Here is a 19,267-nt window from a genome sequence, read left to right as displayed (position 1 = left end):
GTTAGGGGGTAGAAGTGTATTACAAGTGAGGAGGGATTTGTGTATCGTCTAATAATAGTGACGAATAACTTAAGCTAATAAGCATGCGAAAAGGTTTTACAATAAGCTATTATGTTAGGCGACTGTAAAACAAGCCTTAATTATAAAATTCGAAACGAGAGTATTTAATTTACTGGAAACAATGATAATTGTAGGCTTGCAGGTACGTTCATATCGGCCCTTCTTAACTTCAATTTTAATCGGCTTGAGATGGTCATTTATACATTACACATATTACAGGCTAGGGCTTCTATCAAAATAACCAGCCTTCACCACTAAGCACTCTAAAGCGAAATGAAAGCCAATTTCCGAATCGGTTAAAAAACGTTTTGATTTGATTGTTTGCCTTATTGCTACTTGTTTACCTGTAAAATACTAAATGTTTCGATGTTGTTATAAGGGCCCATATTGACGATCGTGTGTGGTCTGGGCTTGCATAAACTCCTTTAGAAGCTTTCGACCGTATGCCCCATGTAATAAAGGTTAAAAGTTATGAAGGGTTCAATGTTTGTTTTTAATAAGACAGGCGCTTTTTTAAAAGGTAATAGCGCAAGTGTTAGATTTGGTTCGGCTTGTTCGTTTTTTCCAGCTGGTATAGGCCCCGTATAGCTTTACGATCGGTTGGAAAAAAATAAGGGGAGTATTCGATTTTCAGGTCTCTTTGGTGGGGCGAGGAGTGTGCGTCGGTAGATATTATTGTCCCAGTTTTTCCCACCGATCTTAAAGTGGTGTGTGGCCTATATCTGGATGTAAATTAGGGATCCCTGATACACGTGGGTTCTGTCGCGTGGGTGCGCCATTGTGTCTCATAATGTGACGGGACTCGTTTAATTACATCATTACAATTGTTTTTATGTTGTGCGGGGATGAATTAGTGCAAATTCAGAGTTTAATAAGTATATATGAGTCATGAGCAAAAATTGATTTAATGGTTTAGGTAAACGTTAAATCTCTCTTAATTTTTCAAGCCCCATAAGAGCACCGGTGATGGCGACAACAATAGAATACAATAGCATTTCCTGGAAACTGTGATCGAAGTATTAATTAAATCTTTAATATATTTGAAGTTAAGTAACAAGATAAAATAAATTTTAAAATAAACGCGTTATTACCTGAAAAATTAAACAAACTTAAAATTATATTCTGTTGATCAGACTGGCCACTGTGTATACCAAGTACCAACGTTAAGAGGATTCCACACCGCCGTTTTTCCATACAAACGCTGTCCCCTGTTTCCTCCCTGGATAATGCCGGTAGAGTTATGATTTTTTTCCTGAATATCTATTGCCACTATTAGCATGTCCCTATGTTTTCTTTTTTTTTCATAATTTAATTATTAAAAAAGATAAGAACGTCCAAAAACCCACAAAAATGGCTAGATTTTCCTCTGTGTTCAAACAGCCAGAAAACAAATCTGGCTAGGATATACAAAAAAAAAATACATAGGAACACAGCTCAAGCCTTGCTTTAATTCTTAATGAAAAAATTACTTAAATCGGTTAAGTTTTGGAGAAGGAATCAGCGGACAACGAATCGAAGATTTTCTGTTCTTTTATTAGAACTTTTGTCGTGTTGTCTCTATCGTGCTCTGCGGTGGGAGACTTGAGACTGGTGAGACAGCAATACATTTTCAAATACCTATTTTCAATTTCTCTCGCCCCTGGTGTATCCTCTTAAATCTTATGTTTTTGTCTGATACGTTTGAAAAGTTACTTGACATTTACGGACAACTTCAACCCCTGTAATTTCTGTACACTGTTAATTTCTTTATTAACATACTTAAATGTTATGATAAAATACAAATTCATTATATTAGTTGATAACAGCGACGATAAGTGGCTTACGTTAGTTACGTAGCAAACTCGATGTAAATAAAACAATGCAATAGCCATCAATACAGCGTCTAGCCGCCATTAATTTCTTAATGACAGTATTGACAGCTGATTATCGCGCCATCTAGCGGAAAACGCGGGTCAAAACAAGATGGCGGCTTGATTTAGTACCCCTTTCGTCAGGAACTGCATTGATTTATCAATAATTTCAAGCATTCGACCGGGGCATACCTCTTACTTTCATGTCATACAGTTTAAGATTCATAATTAATAATTCCGTATCAGATTTGGATGAGTTATTCTTTAATATCGTATGTGGAATGTGTAATGATTAAACTGTTATTCATACACATTGATGTATTCGATACGAAGACACAGATATCGTAAAAAATATGTACGAATAGTGTAGGTTTGTAAAGATCTCTCTTTGCGATAACCATGATTGGCAAGATGATTGCTTAGTTGGCTGCTGCATCTAATGTGTTACTGCAGCAGTAACAGATAAGATGCAGCAGCCGTATCAGTTGAAATGTACTATCAGAGAAGTTGATTCCTAGTCAGATGGGGGACCTACGTAGTTTGGTCGCGTTACGTCAAACCCAGCCGACAGATCACAGTTAACATTGAATTGACATGATCCGACCAAATGACGTTGGTCTGTCATCTGCGTAGGAATCAATTTCCTCGATGGTACAACGAATGTCTTTCACGTTCCTAATCACATGTGTTTGCCCATCACAGCCCAAAGTGGAGAAATGCAAAAACATTTGTTTTAGCGTTACATTGATTAGGCGAAACTACAGTTCTTTTCATAAACGGAAATATCCAGATTTTTTACTTATCAAATCTCCACTTTTGACTCAATTCTAATAGTGTATAATATTTTCAGTGCTATACGTTTTCTCCCGTCGAAAATATTCCGGATACAGTCCGGGCTAATGCGTGAATAAAAACGCAAATGCGTTTGTCGCGTCGTATTGTTTGTAAATAGGATGCGCCTGCGCAGCGGGGTGCGGTGATCCCAGGACATGACCAGCTGTTATTAATAACTGAATGATAGGGTTATGATAATATAAGTTTAGGTAATAATATTGACAAATGACAAACAAAACTAAATCTTATAGTTTGTTTAGCTTGTGTAGCAAAATTTGCATAAACTATAGCTTGAGAGTTTTTAGCAGCCTAAATTAGCTTAGCTTAAAAATCCAGATCTTTTTACATGAAAAAAGCTAGATGTTCTATGTTCGGTTGTATATTTCACGTATTTTAGTACCTTACCAATGTTTATGTATGGTAATTGATAAACGAAGCAACTTCCAAATGTTAAAAAAATATTATTTAAATTTTCCTTTTCAGGAAATTTTCGATTCGGAAATAATTTTCTGTTACATCGGACTTTTTTTTCGAATATTGAATACATCAAAGAATTTTCTTTATTTGTACTTCAAATATTAGCCATTAAAAGTATTTGATTGCATTATAAACTAGATTGGCTTAAAAAGTCCTCGTTTAATCAAACAAACCTCAACCTGCCCTTACAATAACATTCATATTGATCGTCAATTCAATAGAACTAGTTTGAGCGACTAAAAAGGAGGTTATTGTTTGAATATCAGGAAGGGTTCTTATTGATTTTGGTCTGTTTGTATTGATGGACATCTATGAATTCTGATATTTTGATTTTTCGGGGACCACATAAAAAGTTGAATGAATATTTGATTTCATACAAAAGTTCTATTGTCTTTGAGGTCACATAGATAAAAGTTAATTACAACGTTTATTAACCTATATAAAAAATCAGCTCGTTAGGGTTCCGTTATAGGGTTCTGTAATCAACAAAACATGGTTGACTACTGAACCCTAAAACGGAAACCTCCCATACTATTACGTCATATCATGCATTAAGATTTTTTTATGATTGAAAAAATGTTCTCTTAAGGCTGCGTCAGTGTTTTTTTTGTATTTACTATTCATGCCTATTTTTGCATGCAGAGTAAAACTGAACATACTTTCATGCCCGTTGTTTTGATCGGCTCGTTCTGCGTTTAACGCATCGGTCCTGTATTATGGCGCCTGGGCCTTTAAGTAATTTATTTCTGATCGGAGTCACAATAAAACATTTCTTACTTCTCAAAAGCTCATACTTTAAAATCGATATGTCAATCGAATTGATGGTCGTCGGTCGATCCACGACATTACCCGCGCAAGGGTGAGCGCGAGGGGCGCGCGGGGCGCGGGGCGCGGTGATGGATAACGGAGGCGCTTGTTATGACTCTGATTGATGTGATACCCCGGTTATCGGATGTGAATTGTTGACGTTATCGATAACACATCGTGTATTAATCGTGGCTTTGTTTTACAACTGTATAGACTGTTTAGATAGGATTGGGATCACAATTTATTTCAAATGAGACGCGACGCAATTCTGCATTTCAGAGATACAAGTTTTCAGAATTCTTTTAGCTATTAGAGTCATACTAGCGGATACTTATTAGTACGTAGTTTACTAAACTTCAAAATTGAACGTTTACGCGTAAAACGCTGAACCGATTTCGATTAAAGGTATGATATCTTCAAACTGAGTTACAGGAGAAGACATATATTATAAAATTACTTCTTATCATGGTAATTCTGATTACGGAAAATCGGCTTAAGATGAAACATTAAGGGCCTGTTTCACCACTTTCTGATAAAGTGCCTAATAGGCTATTCACAACTTTTTTGCCAGATTCTCCATATTTGATCTGTCAATGAATAGGAATAATACGAATATATAATAGGAATATAATCCTGATAAGGAAGCGTTGAAACGGCCCTAAGTGAAATTGCAACATTGAGATTTGAGATAAGTATTTAAAATATCTGAATTTCTAATCATTATGTTAAGTTTTGTACATAACTGCATTGCTTAATCGGCCTCGCTGTAGCCGCAGTTACATTGTAACCACGTTTAGATAAGGACAATGGGATAGTAAAGTCCACCGTTTAATTACTTGGTTTTGTGGTGACCATAAACAGGGAAGTCTGACCGCAGGTCAGCTACACTGTATGACAGGAACTCTGCAACATTCCGATGATATTGCTAGGAAAATTCATGAAAGTGTTTCAACAATTTTCCACGTAGATGTTGCACGCGGTGTAGCACCGACATTCGTTTGAAATCGTTAGTTTTTCTGGGGTAAAACAGCGTTGCCAGATGTATCAAATTTGGCGGGACGTCCTGATTTTTTCATAAATGTCCCGCGCGGGACAGGCTCAGTCCCGCTTTTCGGGGAAAGCCCGAACGTACGTGCAGCGTGCTGACTGCTGAGAAAGAAAGGTGCGTAATGAAGATAAGAGTGTGGGAGGTAGAGGGGTGGATTTCCAATTAGAAGAGGAAATATCAAAGCCAACTTTAATATTTCCTCTTCTAATGGCGGCTCTCGACATAGGCGAACGCGTTGGCCAACGCGTCTGCAGACGCGTTGGCCCAATGTGTAGAACGGGCGTTCGCGCGTTGGCCGTAGGTATTTAGACGTTGGCCAACGCGCGAACGCCCGTTCTACACATTGGGCCAACGCGTCTGCAGACGCGTTGGCCAACGCGTTCGCCTATGTCGAGAGCCGCCATTAGAAGAGGAAATATTAAAGTTGGCTTATTATTAATAAATAGGCTGCATTTATCAGCGATAGAGCAAACGCGCGGTTTGGCGGCTACAACTCTCGATTACAAGCAAAAGCACAGAATACATAATATGAGTACAAGCAAAAGTGGGAAAACAACGTGGTAGAGACTAGAGACATGCTTCGGCATAAATGGGCCGGCTCGACCGGAGAAATACCACTGTCTAATAGAAAAAGCGGCGTGAAACAGCGCTTGCGCTGTGTTTCACCGAGTGAGTGAGTTTACTGGAGGCCCAACTCCCTACCCTTCCCTTCCCTGTTCCCTTCCTTGCCTCCCCTACCCTGTACCCTGTAATCCTCTTAAAAATCCGGCAGCTCTTCTGATGTTGCGTGTGTCCATGGGCGACGGAAGTTGCTTTCCATCAGGTGACCCGTTTGCTCGTTTGCCCCCTTATTGCATAAAAAAAATGAAAGCGCGACCGCGCCGCTATTGAAATAAATCTTTACATATTTGCCTGTAATCACGCTGTGCAGTGTGTAGCCGCGAAACCGCGCCTTCGGATAGACGCAAATAAATCCAGCCATATAATAGAAATAGCATATCGTGGCAAAGTGCATAGTCAAATAAATTCGGCGTAGTTTGGGGCCATTTTTACACTTGACACACATTTTAAAGCTCAGGATAGGATACGTCATAGGAATTGTGTGCCGAATTGCTGATAAATGTGCGACCACCTTTACAATTCTACGGTTTTCACGTGTATGTTATTTGTCACGATGTCAAAACAATGCCAATGACTTTGTGACAGTCGTCAACCTAAAATTACCGCGCAAATACACATTTTCCTCGTGATTAGGGTTGTATTAGAACTTAGAACTATCTTGGCAACAACAACAAAAATATATCAACATTGTAAATTCTAAAGCCTACTAGTTATATAATCAAGTTTTATATAACATAGGTAAGAAAATTTCCTCAGAAAGTAAGCTAAATTTGCCAATAATCTGCTCTCTGTTGATAAACTTGTTCACGTTGAACTGATTCGGAAGAAATTTGGTATGCAAATTTTGCATCTTGAAAAAATTAACGATTCTCACACGGTACTAATTTCGGCCGCGCAGTTACGAACAATATGTAGCATCATTCATCAAGTATGATACCTTTTGATACTTATTACCACAAAATAGATAGATAGATAGATAGTACAAGCACTTATTACCTAAAAAGTTTATGGCGAGTGGCAGCCCTAACAACATTCGCGGATTTTCATAGTGAGTCACTCACAAGTCACAAAGGTCTCGATGATGGCGGACATACAAACACGCCCTTGCACAATAATTCACTTTAACACCGTGTGTCACCATTGTTGATTAAACCTAAATAAAACCCTCATAAAAGAAATGTTAGCACCATACGGTTTTTGCATCAAAGATGTAGTGTTAGGGTTGTCAAAAATTTTTTTTTCGTCACGAATGATATAATATTAAATGTTTTATCATGTACGGTTACTGGAGGGAATGTCTTTTAGACAACAATATTGTATTCGTGACGTTATCGAATATCCAGTATATGGAAACTGGAAACTGTCAAAAGTTTCATACAAACATTTTTAAATAGTTAATGGAATCAGGCGTTACTTTGCGGAAATCCATAGTTTAAATTTAGTTTGTTATTATTTTTAGCAATATTCCGCGAAAACAAAATTGTTTTCGCGGAATATTGCTAAAAATAATAACAAACTAAATACAAACATTTTTGATTATAATGACTGCAGAACTTATCTCTCTGAAAAAAACTAAGGCCGGAACATCCCAAAACACTATTTAAATTTTTTCCACATTTCAACCCGTTTTAAAAGTTTTAATTTTAAGGTGACAAAATGATCAAAATATGTCAATATCACTTTCAAATGCATTTACAGCATATACTTTCAATATATAAAATGTAAGTTTGTCATGTCACTTAGCGCTCGTTCCCCGAACTATCGCCTCGCGCAATAAAGACGATCGATTATTACTTATTTGTGTGAAAAGTGGAAGGATGAGTTCGTGAGAAACGTCAATATTTGACGTACTTCGAAATTGTCTCAACGATATTTTCCAATAACAAATACGATTAAAACGACGGGACACTAAAATGTTGACGGTTTTTCTTTTTTCAAAATGGTCGTCACATTTGAATTTCGAATGGTTTAAGAAAAAAAAAAGAAAATGTAGTTCGATGTTTTTTTGTTGGTGACATGGTGCAGAGCTGTCTTAATTAAACTGTCTTAACGTTTAAAAGTAGCAATTTTCAGCCATCTAGTTCAATAAGATTTGATGCTTAGGCTGTTTATGAGATACCACGTATGACATAATATTATGCATTATGCAATGTAAAATCTAAGCGCCAATACTCGATGAACATAATATAACTTCATGACATATATCACTACATATTTAATAATTCATAACAGCTTATATAATGATTCTAGCTGCCTAAATAGCATAACTTGATAGTTGCAACAGTTGATAAAATATCCATTTTAAGATTATTTAAAATAAAATAAGGGGTAAAGAGTAAACGGGTCACGACTCACGGGTCACCTGATTGAATGCAACTACCGTCGCCCATGGACACTCTCGATCAGAAGAGTTGCAAGTTTGTTTCGTAATGGTCTGGTAAATGGTAGTACTGCTGGGGACAGTTCATTCCAGAGGTTTATACTATAGTTTTACCGTACGTGGCAGAAAAAGACGCGGAAAGTTACGCGAAAATAGCACTGTGGATTGTGGAAGACTGCCACTCAAGGTGACGAGGATTTTATTTTATTTTTATGAAAGAAGGGGGCAAACGAGCAAACGGGTCACTTGGTGGAAAGCAACTTCCGTCGCCCATGGACACTCGCAGCATCAGAAGAGCTGCAGGTGCGTTGCCGGCCTTTTAAGAGGGAATAGAGTAATAGGGGAGGGTAGGGATGGGAAGGGAAGGGAATAGGGGAGGGTAGGGAAGGGAATAGGGTAGGGGGTTGGGCCTCCGGTAAACTCACTCACTCGGCGAAACACAGCGCAAGCGCTGTTTCACGCCGGTTTTCTGTGAGAACGTGATATTTCTCCGGTCGAGCCGGCCCATTCGTGCCGAAGCATGGCTCTCCCACGTATGGATGGAATAAAACTAAACACATATAAGTAATTTCCTAAATTATTTCGGTTTTTTCACTATCTAATGTCATGCGTCAATCATGCCATGTCATTTTGTCACAAACTTCTACAATGGCGTACAATAATTAGAAGATACACATCTTTGACCGACGCGGCCGCTTTCTAGGTTTTGTTTTCTAAAATAATTATCATCACAATAAGCACATCTTTCCACGCCGCTAGCGGTATTTGAAGTGACGAATATCGTTAACTTGAACGAATTAGTACGTTCTAGAAATATTAAATGCGTCGTCTTCATAATATTAATTATTAAGTAACTGTTGCCCGCGACTTCGTACGCGTTAACACATACTGCTGAGATAGATGAATAATTTTCCCCTTTTGTTTTACATTTTCCACTGATTCCTCGCTCCTATTGGTCGCAGCGTGTTTTTTTATAGCCTAACTAAAGCCTTACCAGATAAATGGTCCTTCCAACAGCTTTCACCACTACTCAAATGTATATTTAGTAGCTGTATTGCTTCATGCATGGTATAGCTTATCCTTAGTTTTGAAATCATTTGTTAAACCGGTAAATGGTGTCGTAGTTTATCTTTTCTTCTGAATATATTAAATATTTTGTAAAATGTATGCTATAGCCCATATTCAGTTTTGAAAACCTTGGTTGATCACTAAACCGTTGTTTTGACGCTGGCGTAAGTCAGTGGCCGCGGTAGTCGTGTCATACTTGTTTACCTTTTCTTATCATATAACTTGAAAAACAACTCCAAAAAGGTTTTACAACGCAAATCATATTATACAATAACATCAATCAAAACAAACTACAAAATTCATACTTTTATCATGTTATATTAAGTTTGTGCCTCGACTAATATTATGTATACTGTGGTCTGTGCCTCGATTCGTTTTAACTTTAGTTAAAAGGTTTGTAGGTAAGCAAAATTTTGTTATTTTTTTTTAATCGATAAATTCTTTATTCAGAAAAAACATAAATTAATTGTTAATGTGTAATTCTAGAATGGAAAGCTTTGGCAAGTTCAGTAAGTTGGCGGGTAATTAAGTCTTTTTAACTTAAATCTAAAAATCTTTATAGTAATTAAAAGAACACATAGCGAAATCATGAAACTTATGACGGTAAAATATCTCAAGTTAAAGATGAACATTATGCCACTATAAAGGAGTGAGCACACTGAGACGGGCCGTGCCGGGGCTCAGCGTGCCGGGGCTCATCGCAAAAATCTGCCTCCATACAATTTGTATGGAAGCGGATGCGCGTATCGTACACTGTGTCGGGGCGCAGCGGATTTCCGCTTCCATACAAATTGTATGAAGGTGGATTTTTGCGATGAGCCCCGGCACGGCCCGTCTCAGTGTGCTCAGTGCTTAAATGATGCGAGGTCCGAGGAATAAAAAATTCCTTGCCATCGACAAATAGATGAAAGTGAAACGGACACCGATCGGGAGACGCAGGGATGTCAAACAAAGACGCAGGTTGATCGACCTCCAGGGCTGGCACACGACAGAAAAGTTGCACAAAAGTTATATTTGACTTTTTGTATCCAAAATCAGCTTAGATTAGAGGGAGCTGTTATCGCGTTGATGTTTTTTATATGCAGCAGTTCTTATCTTAGGAGAATAGTTGCATTTTTTTGTACGACCGTGTTTCTTAAAGTGGTATGTACCGCACAGATTTTTTATTCCGCCTCGAGCTTAAAATACTTTTGTTTTTAACAACAATAATTGGAATTATTGGTTTTGATGCCCGCTTTTTGTAACATAAACGTTAATTTTTCGTGCATTGGACATTAGTTCATTTCTTTTCTACCATTATTTTCCTTTGTCCAATTTCTCGCGTGTGCCAACCCTACGTCCATTAGCGTGGAGTGTATGCAAACACAGGGTCACCGAAGGCTTTTAGCTCCAGAATAACCCCAGGATCGGCAAACATTTGCCTGGAACCTGTTGCTTTATAGCAACATTCTTTGTCTGATCTCCGAGGTGTTACAATGTTGATTACAATAGTGATCAATAAACTGACATTTGACGCAGGTGTTAAGGCTTTTGAGATTTATTTGCCGCTTTAATATTAGTATCGGGAATCGGATTTTATAGTTTAGTTTGCAATGAGTCACTTGTGCAAATGTCAATGACAGCTGCACGTACTGTTACTTGTTAGTATTTGCAAAATGCTAAAAGATTCGTGCATATCGATATTGCACACACTAATCAATAGAACCAAAATATGCTGACCTTCCGTATTGCCCGATTTAAGAGGATACCACAGCGGTTAGAGAAATGAAAAAAAAGTACGTGTAATATCTATAGTTGTCTCCCTTACCTCAAGCCTATACCGCAGGACGCGATAGAGACAACTGCAGAAAATCCAGAAAATCAACGATTCGTTGTCCCCTGATTCCTTCTCCAAAACTTAACCGATTTAAGTACTTTTTTCATTAAAGATTAAAAAAAGGCTTGAGCTGTGTTCCTATGTTTTGCTTTTTTTGTATAATCTATCCAAATCTGTTTTCTGGACGTTTGAACACAGTGGAAAATCTGGCCATTTTTTTGGGTTTTTGAACGTTCATATCTTATTTAATAATTAAATTATGAAAAAAAAGAAAACATAGGGACATTGTATTAGTGGCCGTAGATATTCAGGAAAAAAATTATAACTCTACTAGCATTATCCAGGGAGGAAACAGGGGACAACGTTTGTATGAAAAAAATGGCGGTGTGGAATCCTCTTAATTGGGAACGCTTAGTTGGTGCGACTGCTTTAAAAAAGTTTAACTAATAACTGTAGTATGAAATTGTCGAAAATTTGGAACTTTGCAAAGTGGTTTAATACTTCGACCACAGTTTCCAGGAAATGCTATTGTATTCTATTGTTGTCGCGATCACTCTTATGGGGCTTGAAGAATTAAATGTTTATAAAATTGGTAGTAATAAATTATTTTCAGTTTATTCCAAAACTTCGACCTGGTGCTTGGGGTCTTTCACTGAATCTATTCACTAGCATTTTTAATTAACTGACATAAAATTTTAACCAAATAACAACGATCGTAAACATAGTTATAAACTCAAGTCAAAAAGCACCAGAAATAACACAAATAAACGGCTTCGAGCACCTTATTTACCTCATGGCGCCACATAACAAACATTTGAGACACATTTAAATAATTTCTTCAACATAGATTGTAGCGCCAAAGATTATATAATTACAGATTTTCCTTCGTGTCACAACGCACGCCTTATGCCCATGGCTAACACTGCTAATACAAGCTAATACACCTTCCAGGGAGTGGAATATCTTTGTGGATTTCTCCGTATTCACAAATCAATGTTGAAAATGTGCATAAACAATGTAAGCGATGTCCAAGAATGAGACAAAAATAGAGAGTATCATCTGCAGGTGATATTTTGTTGGATTTGTTAATACTAAGTAAAATAATAAATTGAATGGAGACGGCGCTATAACATTAGTGTTGTCAGCAGCATGCAGCTACAGAGACTAAGACTGGGTTGCACCAACTAACTTTGACTTTAACCTTAACTATAACCGGAAAAATTGACAGATGTCGTATGAGAATATGGGGTATTTGGACGCCATATTTAACTTTAACTATAACCACGCCTCTGGTGCAACCCAACCTAAGTTAAGGCAAAGTTTAGACAAAGGTTTTGTAAATAAAATTATGTATTTATTTAGATAGGTATATCAAAATTAAAAAAAATAAAGACTGACTGATAAAGACAAAATAAAGATGTTGCCCGCAACAAATTCGTTCATCGTTTGGTATTTTTCCGGGATAAAAACTATCCTTCTTTTGTTTACTGTTTCTGTTCCTTCCCGGAACTCAAAGTATCTCAATGCCAAATTTCAGCAAAATCGGTTCAGCGGTTTGAGCGTGAAGAGGTAACAGACATACAGACACACTTTCGCATTTATAGTATGGAAGTATATTAGTATGTATTATATTAAAGATATTGCTTACAAATGCTATTAAAATATTAAAACATAGAATCAATATTCTTGATGTACACACATATTTACTTTGACACGTGGGCACATCCATTACAAGTTTCTATTTGATCGTTGGACGAGGCCTGGCAATTATGATTTCTATTACATTTATATAAATAAACGTTTTCACCGGCACGTATTATGTGCTATGTGTTAAATGGACGTTCGGTAAACATAGACCGTAATCAATTCCAAATAATCTTCGTATGGAAGTGACGAATGCTTTGAAGTTTACCGTAATATCATCTAAGATCCATACTTCCATACTAATATTATAAACTAGACATTCTTATCTGTGCCAAATAACATAAAAATTGCTTGAGTAGAATAATTTTCCCCGTTTTTTCCACATTTTCCTCTATTTCTTCGCTCCTATTAGTCTTAGCGTGACAAAATATAGCCTATAGCTTTCCTTGATAAATGGGCTATCTAACACTGAAATAATTTTTCAAATCGGCCAGTAGTTCCTGAGATTAGCGCGTTGTCTCTCTGTCCGTCTGCCTGTTTGTCTGAGTTAACGCTTCACGACCAAACCGCTGAACCGATTTAGATAAAATTTGGAACGTAGATATTTTTATCCCGGAATAATGTACAGTTCCTGCGCGTAAACGAATTTTGGCGCAACGGAGTTGCGGGCGTCATCTAGTCTAATTTAAAAAAAATATGGGTCAGGCGCAGTTGCGAACTTTTGATTTTGCGAAATGTTCATGAATAGGCACATTTGTGAAAATAAGTCTTATTTTGGGGTGGATAAACTCCCGTCAGGTCACGTGATCCTATCGCAAAATCGTAAGACGCAGGAGACTGCCAGCGCAGCGTAGGAGAGGATGTATCATGTAGTATACCAATTTTTTTTACGGCGAAACTGTATCATGCTGATTTTACTTTTGCCGGCACTCCCAGGGTGCAACCCGATTGTTACATTAAGTACTTTATTTTTCGTTACCAAAGCAGTATGAGTTCTCAAAATGTTTATCAATAAACGATTTGAGTGATTGCGGTCAACAGAAACAGGAATTCAGTAGCAGTCGGAAACCATGGGAATATCGACTGGTATAAAAAATATACACCCGAAAATATTGAGGTTCCGCAGGAGTTTCCTCGGCAGTCGGCACGGCTCTAAATAAATAAAGATCTATGTTTCAAGTTTAAACGGTAATGATATCAATATCTTGTACATTTTTTAAATTCTAAATGAGATTTTAATTTAAAGCAAAGGTTGTATGTCGGGTTATTCGATCATAATTATTTTCCCTCGCTAACGATGATTCGTTATCACATTGAGAATTAATGTAAAATATGATATCATTTAAGCAAGTATTAAGGTATTTAGAAGCACGAAATTTAAGTACAAGCTACAATGTAAAGCCTCTCTGGTAAAGGGGGGTTTATACCCACCAAAACTCAAAAAGTGGCTTTTATATCCACCAAGGGAACCCTAGCCGATTGCGTGTTGGCTGTTCCAGTCAGCGTTTATCCGAACGAAGCATTTCTCCGATAATCACACCACACAATATAATAATGCGAATAATAAAAATGAAAAAATAATAATATAATATGGTAATTGTGCGCCTCGAGCGTTCTCGGTTTTGGCGGATTGTATAAATATAATATAAGTATAAACTTATCCTTTAATTTATAAGACTGGTTCGATGATTGCTGTTCGTGTACACAAATTGTAACGTTATGAAAATGAAACAGGAATCGGAAAATTATTGTGGACCGGTTTGACGCGCATGGTGGAAAAACTTATGTGCGCTACAGAGTTACATAGAAATGGATTTTTGTAATGAATAATGATTGTTTAAAGAACAAAATCTATGTGATCGAAAGCTAGGTTTGACATAATGCAACCAAATTAAGTAGGTCCGCCATCTGCCTAATTGCCTATGAACCATAATGTTAATATACCTAGCGGAATAGAGCAACAATCTCGAGCTGTCAAACGAAACCGAAATTGGTTTCATCTGTGTGTAAAAATATGTGTACGTATACACTTACACAAGCATGATTGAAAATTATTTCTTTGAGATTAAATTTAATTGTCAACGTGCGGCACGTGCCGACTGGACGTCAAAAAAAGAGAGCTGCTGTCATGTATCACACGTCACTTTTTACCATGTAGTGTTACTGATAGTGTCATCTCTCTTGCTCAGGTCTTTGTTTCTCTATTCCGCTAGGTATATTAACTTTATGCTATGAACACAGAATAGATAATAGTACAAGTATGCTATGAATCGACTTCTCTGATAGTATTTGCATTGAGTAGTATAAATTAACAGTTTATAGAAAAATGAAAATATAGTTAATGTCAAGTAGATTTATACTTTACGTAGATTCTATTCTAGACCTTTTTATCTTTCAAAAATCTATCCAGCTAGCTTGTCAGTCGTTGTAAGGCGTCAAAGATACGCGAAGGCGGTCAAGCTTAGGTTATATGTATGCTCTTTTACTTAGTCGGTACTCAGTACTCACTATAATATTATTCTCATTGTTTGAGAGAAAAATAACGATTTGCCCCAATTACGTTGCAAGTTTTGAGGTTTTGTAACGAGTAGCCCGGGGGTTCCCCGGCTACCATATGCCATGGAAATAAAATAATTACTCGCCCACTTGCTTTGTTTATAGTCGTACATACTCCGAAATATTCAAGGCCTTTAAGAGGAGTCCACACCACCGTTTTTCCATACAAAAGTTGTCCCCTGTTTCCTCCCAGGATAATGCCGGTATAGTTATGATTTTTTTTCCTGAATATCTATGGCCACTATTAGCATGTCCCTATGTTTTCTTTTTTTTTCATAATTTTATGAAAAAAAGATGAGAACCTCCAAAAAATCCAATAAATGTCCAGATTTTCCTTGGTGAGACAGCAATACATTTTCAAATACCTATTTTAAATTTCTCTCGCCTCTGGTGTATCCTCTTAAGTACCTATGGTACAAGCCACGACTCACGATTCTGACTAGTTTCACAGCTCCGAATTTGGACGTCATCACGAATTTGATTCATAAGTATATGTCAAACCTACATAATTTGGTCGATTTATGTCAATCCCAACCGACTGATCCTGAATCATGTAGAGATCCATGTTACACAATCCAAATTACGTAGAACTGCCATCTGCCTTTAAATTAATTTCTCAAGCCTACCTGCCGACGTCCAAGTATAAGGTGAAAATGTTTATTATTTGTTTCATGCAATTTAAAATACCTACTTGATGCTTACTTATATGAAACACGAGTAGATATCGTGGCATATATACTCTATTCTAGGAATCAACGAAGAGTAAGACAGCAGTACAGACTACAGTTACAAGAAGGAAAGAGAAATACATTATTTTCTGCTACTATATTATCAACTTTAATGGCGTTTTAATAAATATGATACATATTTAATACATATACACGCACGCGAGGGATATTAGTAGGAAAAAATTGAAATAATAACATCGTAAAAGACTCCGCGACATTTGAGTAATTGCAGCCCGATGTGCCCACAGTGCCTACACCTGCACACAAATCCAACTGCAACTATTGAAAAAAAGTTGTCTAGTTGACGAACACTGGATTTTTTATAGGAAATCCCTCTGTCCTAGTATAATAGATAGGGACTTGGATGGCGGTCTTAAAAATGTAGGCACGATTGAGTTTTAGGAACATCGCGCCACATCAAAAGGAGAGAAAGCTATACTATACGATAATATGATAAAAGGGCGTAACTTCCACAAACATTATGATTTTGAGATAATTGCATTTTAGTAAAAAGTGTATTTCAAACTATTTGGCTAAAATTTTTGATTCTGAATGTATTTATAACTCTATTTGGCCAAAAATGGAAGTTACGCTCTTTCTTCTTATCAGGGCTGCATACTTAACCACAGATTACTGAAGTTACTGATTTGACATTAGTGAAACTGTACGTCTGTCCGTTTTGACGCTCAAACCGCTAAAACTATTTAGATGAAATTTAGAAAGTGACACTTAGTCCCAGGAAAGGATACTTTGAATCCCGGATAGAGCTATTTCCGCGCGATGAACGATATCTAGTACCAAATAAACACTAATTCTTTCTATTGTCTTCAGCCCCCTCGTTCAGACGACTTCGCGGACCAGTCCAGCGAGAGCTCCGACGAGAGTGTCACTCGGGAGAACCACAGACACCCCGCGCCGCCGCCCGGCCCCATGCCGCACCACGTGCCGCCCCCTCCCCCCGCCATGGGCCGGCCCCTCAATGTGAGTACCTAAAGCGAGTTTCTTACTTAAAAGTGTATTTTTTTTTATGAAATAAGGGGGCAAACGAGCAAACGGGTCACCTGATGGAAAGCAACTTCCGTCGCCCATGGACACTCGCAGCATCAGAAGAGCTGCAAGTGCGTTGCCGGCCTTTTAAGGGGGAATAGGGTAATAGAGGAGGGTAGGGAAGGGAAGGGAAGGGAAGGGAAGGGAAGGGAATAGTTGAGGGTAGGGAAGGGCATAGGGTAGGGGTTAGGGGATTGGGCCTCCGGTAAACTCACTCACTCGGCGAAACACAGCGCAAGCGCTGTTTCACGCCGGTTTTCTGTAAGAACGTGTTATTTATCCGGTCGAGCCGGCCCATTCGTGCCGAAGCATGGCTCTCCCACGTATAAACGTGTATGTTTATAACCTGCAGGGCTTCGGCCTGACCTAGCATACCAACCACCTTCGATAGCTTGAATCCACCACCTAAGTCCAATACTTTAAGGTCAAAGTCAAAGGTTTTTTAAAATAGGTATCTAAATAAACTAATTTTTGCTACAAATTAGAAAATACTCACACCCTCTTCTCTTTCAGATGCGCGAAAACTTTGAGTCCTTCAAGACTTCACTCCACCCACATCTCTCGTCGCTCGTCTCCCTGGCTCAAGGCGCCTCCCTGTCTACCACCAACAACGTTTTCGCCATCGCCGGGGGCACAGGCAACTTCTACAACCCACCAGCCTTCGTGGCCCCCGCGCAACCACCGCCGCCGCCGCCTCAGCAGCCCGTTGGTTCCGCGTCCTCATCATCGTCAGAAGGCAGTGCCGCCGGGTGGAGCTTCGAAGAACAGTATAAGCAGGTCCGTCAGGTATGATCGTTTTTTAGATATTTACATTAAGATACAGTAATAATGTGTTCTTTTGTTTTAAAGTATTTGGGAGATCTTTGCTAGGTGGTTGCCCAAATGCGCTGTTTTATGGAAATCAAACTTTGATTTGTACGTCTTCTTTCCTTTTTGCAGAGATATTGCCGAGAAACCGATTGAGCGATAATGTTTATAATTTAATATTTATAAATATTTAAGATCGAGTCATTTCTAATATGAGGAGGTATAAGTTATGACTTATGAGTTATGACTGATGTGTGTATTCATCGATACAGCTCTCGCAAATCATATTGGCGATTTAGATGTCTCCATTGAAGTTTAGGTTTCCGTATGTGATAAATCAATATGACACACTTGAAATTCATTCTTCCCTATAGTTTGTGCGTTTTATGATGATATGCGTGACACATTATAATTGACAATAGTAGGGAAGTTACCTAATAAAAATTAATCGATAGTTTAAAAATATCGAATCACTTCGTAAAGGAATTGCAATCGAAATTATCGATTTCGTACTGACATTTCAGTGGTGCCGGCGATTTAAGATGGCCGCCCTTTTTATCGATTTGATTTCGATTCAACAGAGTCAATATCTATTGACATAAGTTCCGTTTCTGAATGCATATGACATTTTTCAAATGTTTTCGTAACAAAAATTTTATACTCCTATTTCACAGTTAATATTTATTATTTTTATTAATAAGTTAGCATTTAGCATCTTTTCATTTTTATTCATTTACAATTATAGGAAACATTTGTTTTTGTAGATGGAATATAATTTATTACATTTTGATTTTTTTTGTTTTCTTGTAAAAAAAACCCGTAGCAAGGAACATGAAAACTGTCACCCGTATCATCTTAGAACGCACAAACTATAGTACTTAATATATTCTAAATGTTACATATTGCGTAATATTATAAAATATAATAAAGAGAAACTGGGAAACTGTACTTTCTCAGATTTAAAGAAACGAAAAAGTCGATTTTCACAATTATTTGGCGGAAAAATATACCATAACCGTACATAGAGAAAACCGGGTTTTAGTGTCGTTTTCCCCCCAAAAACGTACAAGGCCGGTGAGGCACATTCAAAATTGCGTGAATATTCGCAGTCATTGCCATTTGCCTACGACATTTGAAATCTACACGTACATAAATTGTCACGTAAACTATAATTACAATCAAAGTACGCATAAGATACAAAAAAGTCAGTTTTCACAAATTTTTGGCGGAAAAACGACACTAAATCTCGGTCTTATCCGTACATACAGAAAACCGAGTTTTAGTGTGGTTTTTTCCCCAAAAACGTTGTACGTGGGGCGCATTCAAAATTGCGTGAATATTTGCAGCCATTGCCTACGACATTTGAAGTCTACACGTACACGAATTGTCACGTAAACTATAACAGCAATCAAAGTACGCTATTTCTAAAAGAAACAAATGAATGGTTTCCAGACGCACAAACGTTTACCATATTCAAATGCAATTACGCTGTCAGCCGGGCATGTTTTGGTATAAATATTTACG

General features: G+C 37.6%; 1 protein-coding gene across 3 annotated transcripts in view; it reads left to right on the top strand.

Annotated features, from left to right (window-relative positions):
- Positions 1-19,267, top strand: part of LOC121737308 (protein dead ringer) — a 129,914-nt gene that overhangs the window by 28,086 nt on the left and 82,561 nt on the right. For 2 of the 3 annotated variants that reach the window (XM_042128948.1, XM_042128946.1), the window contains 2 exons: positions 16,721-16,870; positions 17,450-17,722. In XM_042128948.1, coding sequence (XP_041984882.1) covers positions 16,721-16,870; positions 17,450-17,722 — 423 coding nt within the window. The remainder of the gene's footprint in view (positions 1-16,720; positions 16,871-17,449; positions 17,723-19,267) is intronic. The other variant, XM_042128947.1, reaches the window with a different exon arrangement.

Source organism: Aricia agestis, chromosome 20, assembly GCF_905147365.1.
Source record: "Aricia agestis chromosome 20, ilAriAges1.1, whole genome shotgun sequence".
Classification (NCBI taxonomy): Eukaryota; Metazoa; Arthropoda; class Insecta; order Lepidoptera; family Lycaenidae; genus Aricia; species Aricia agestis.
The sequence above is the reverse complement of the archived record's forward strand: the minus strand, read 5'-3'. Positions and strand labels throughout refer to the sequence as shown.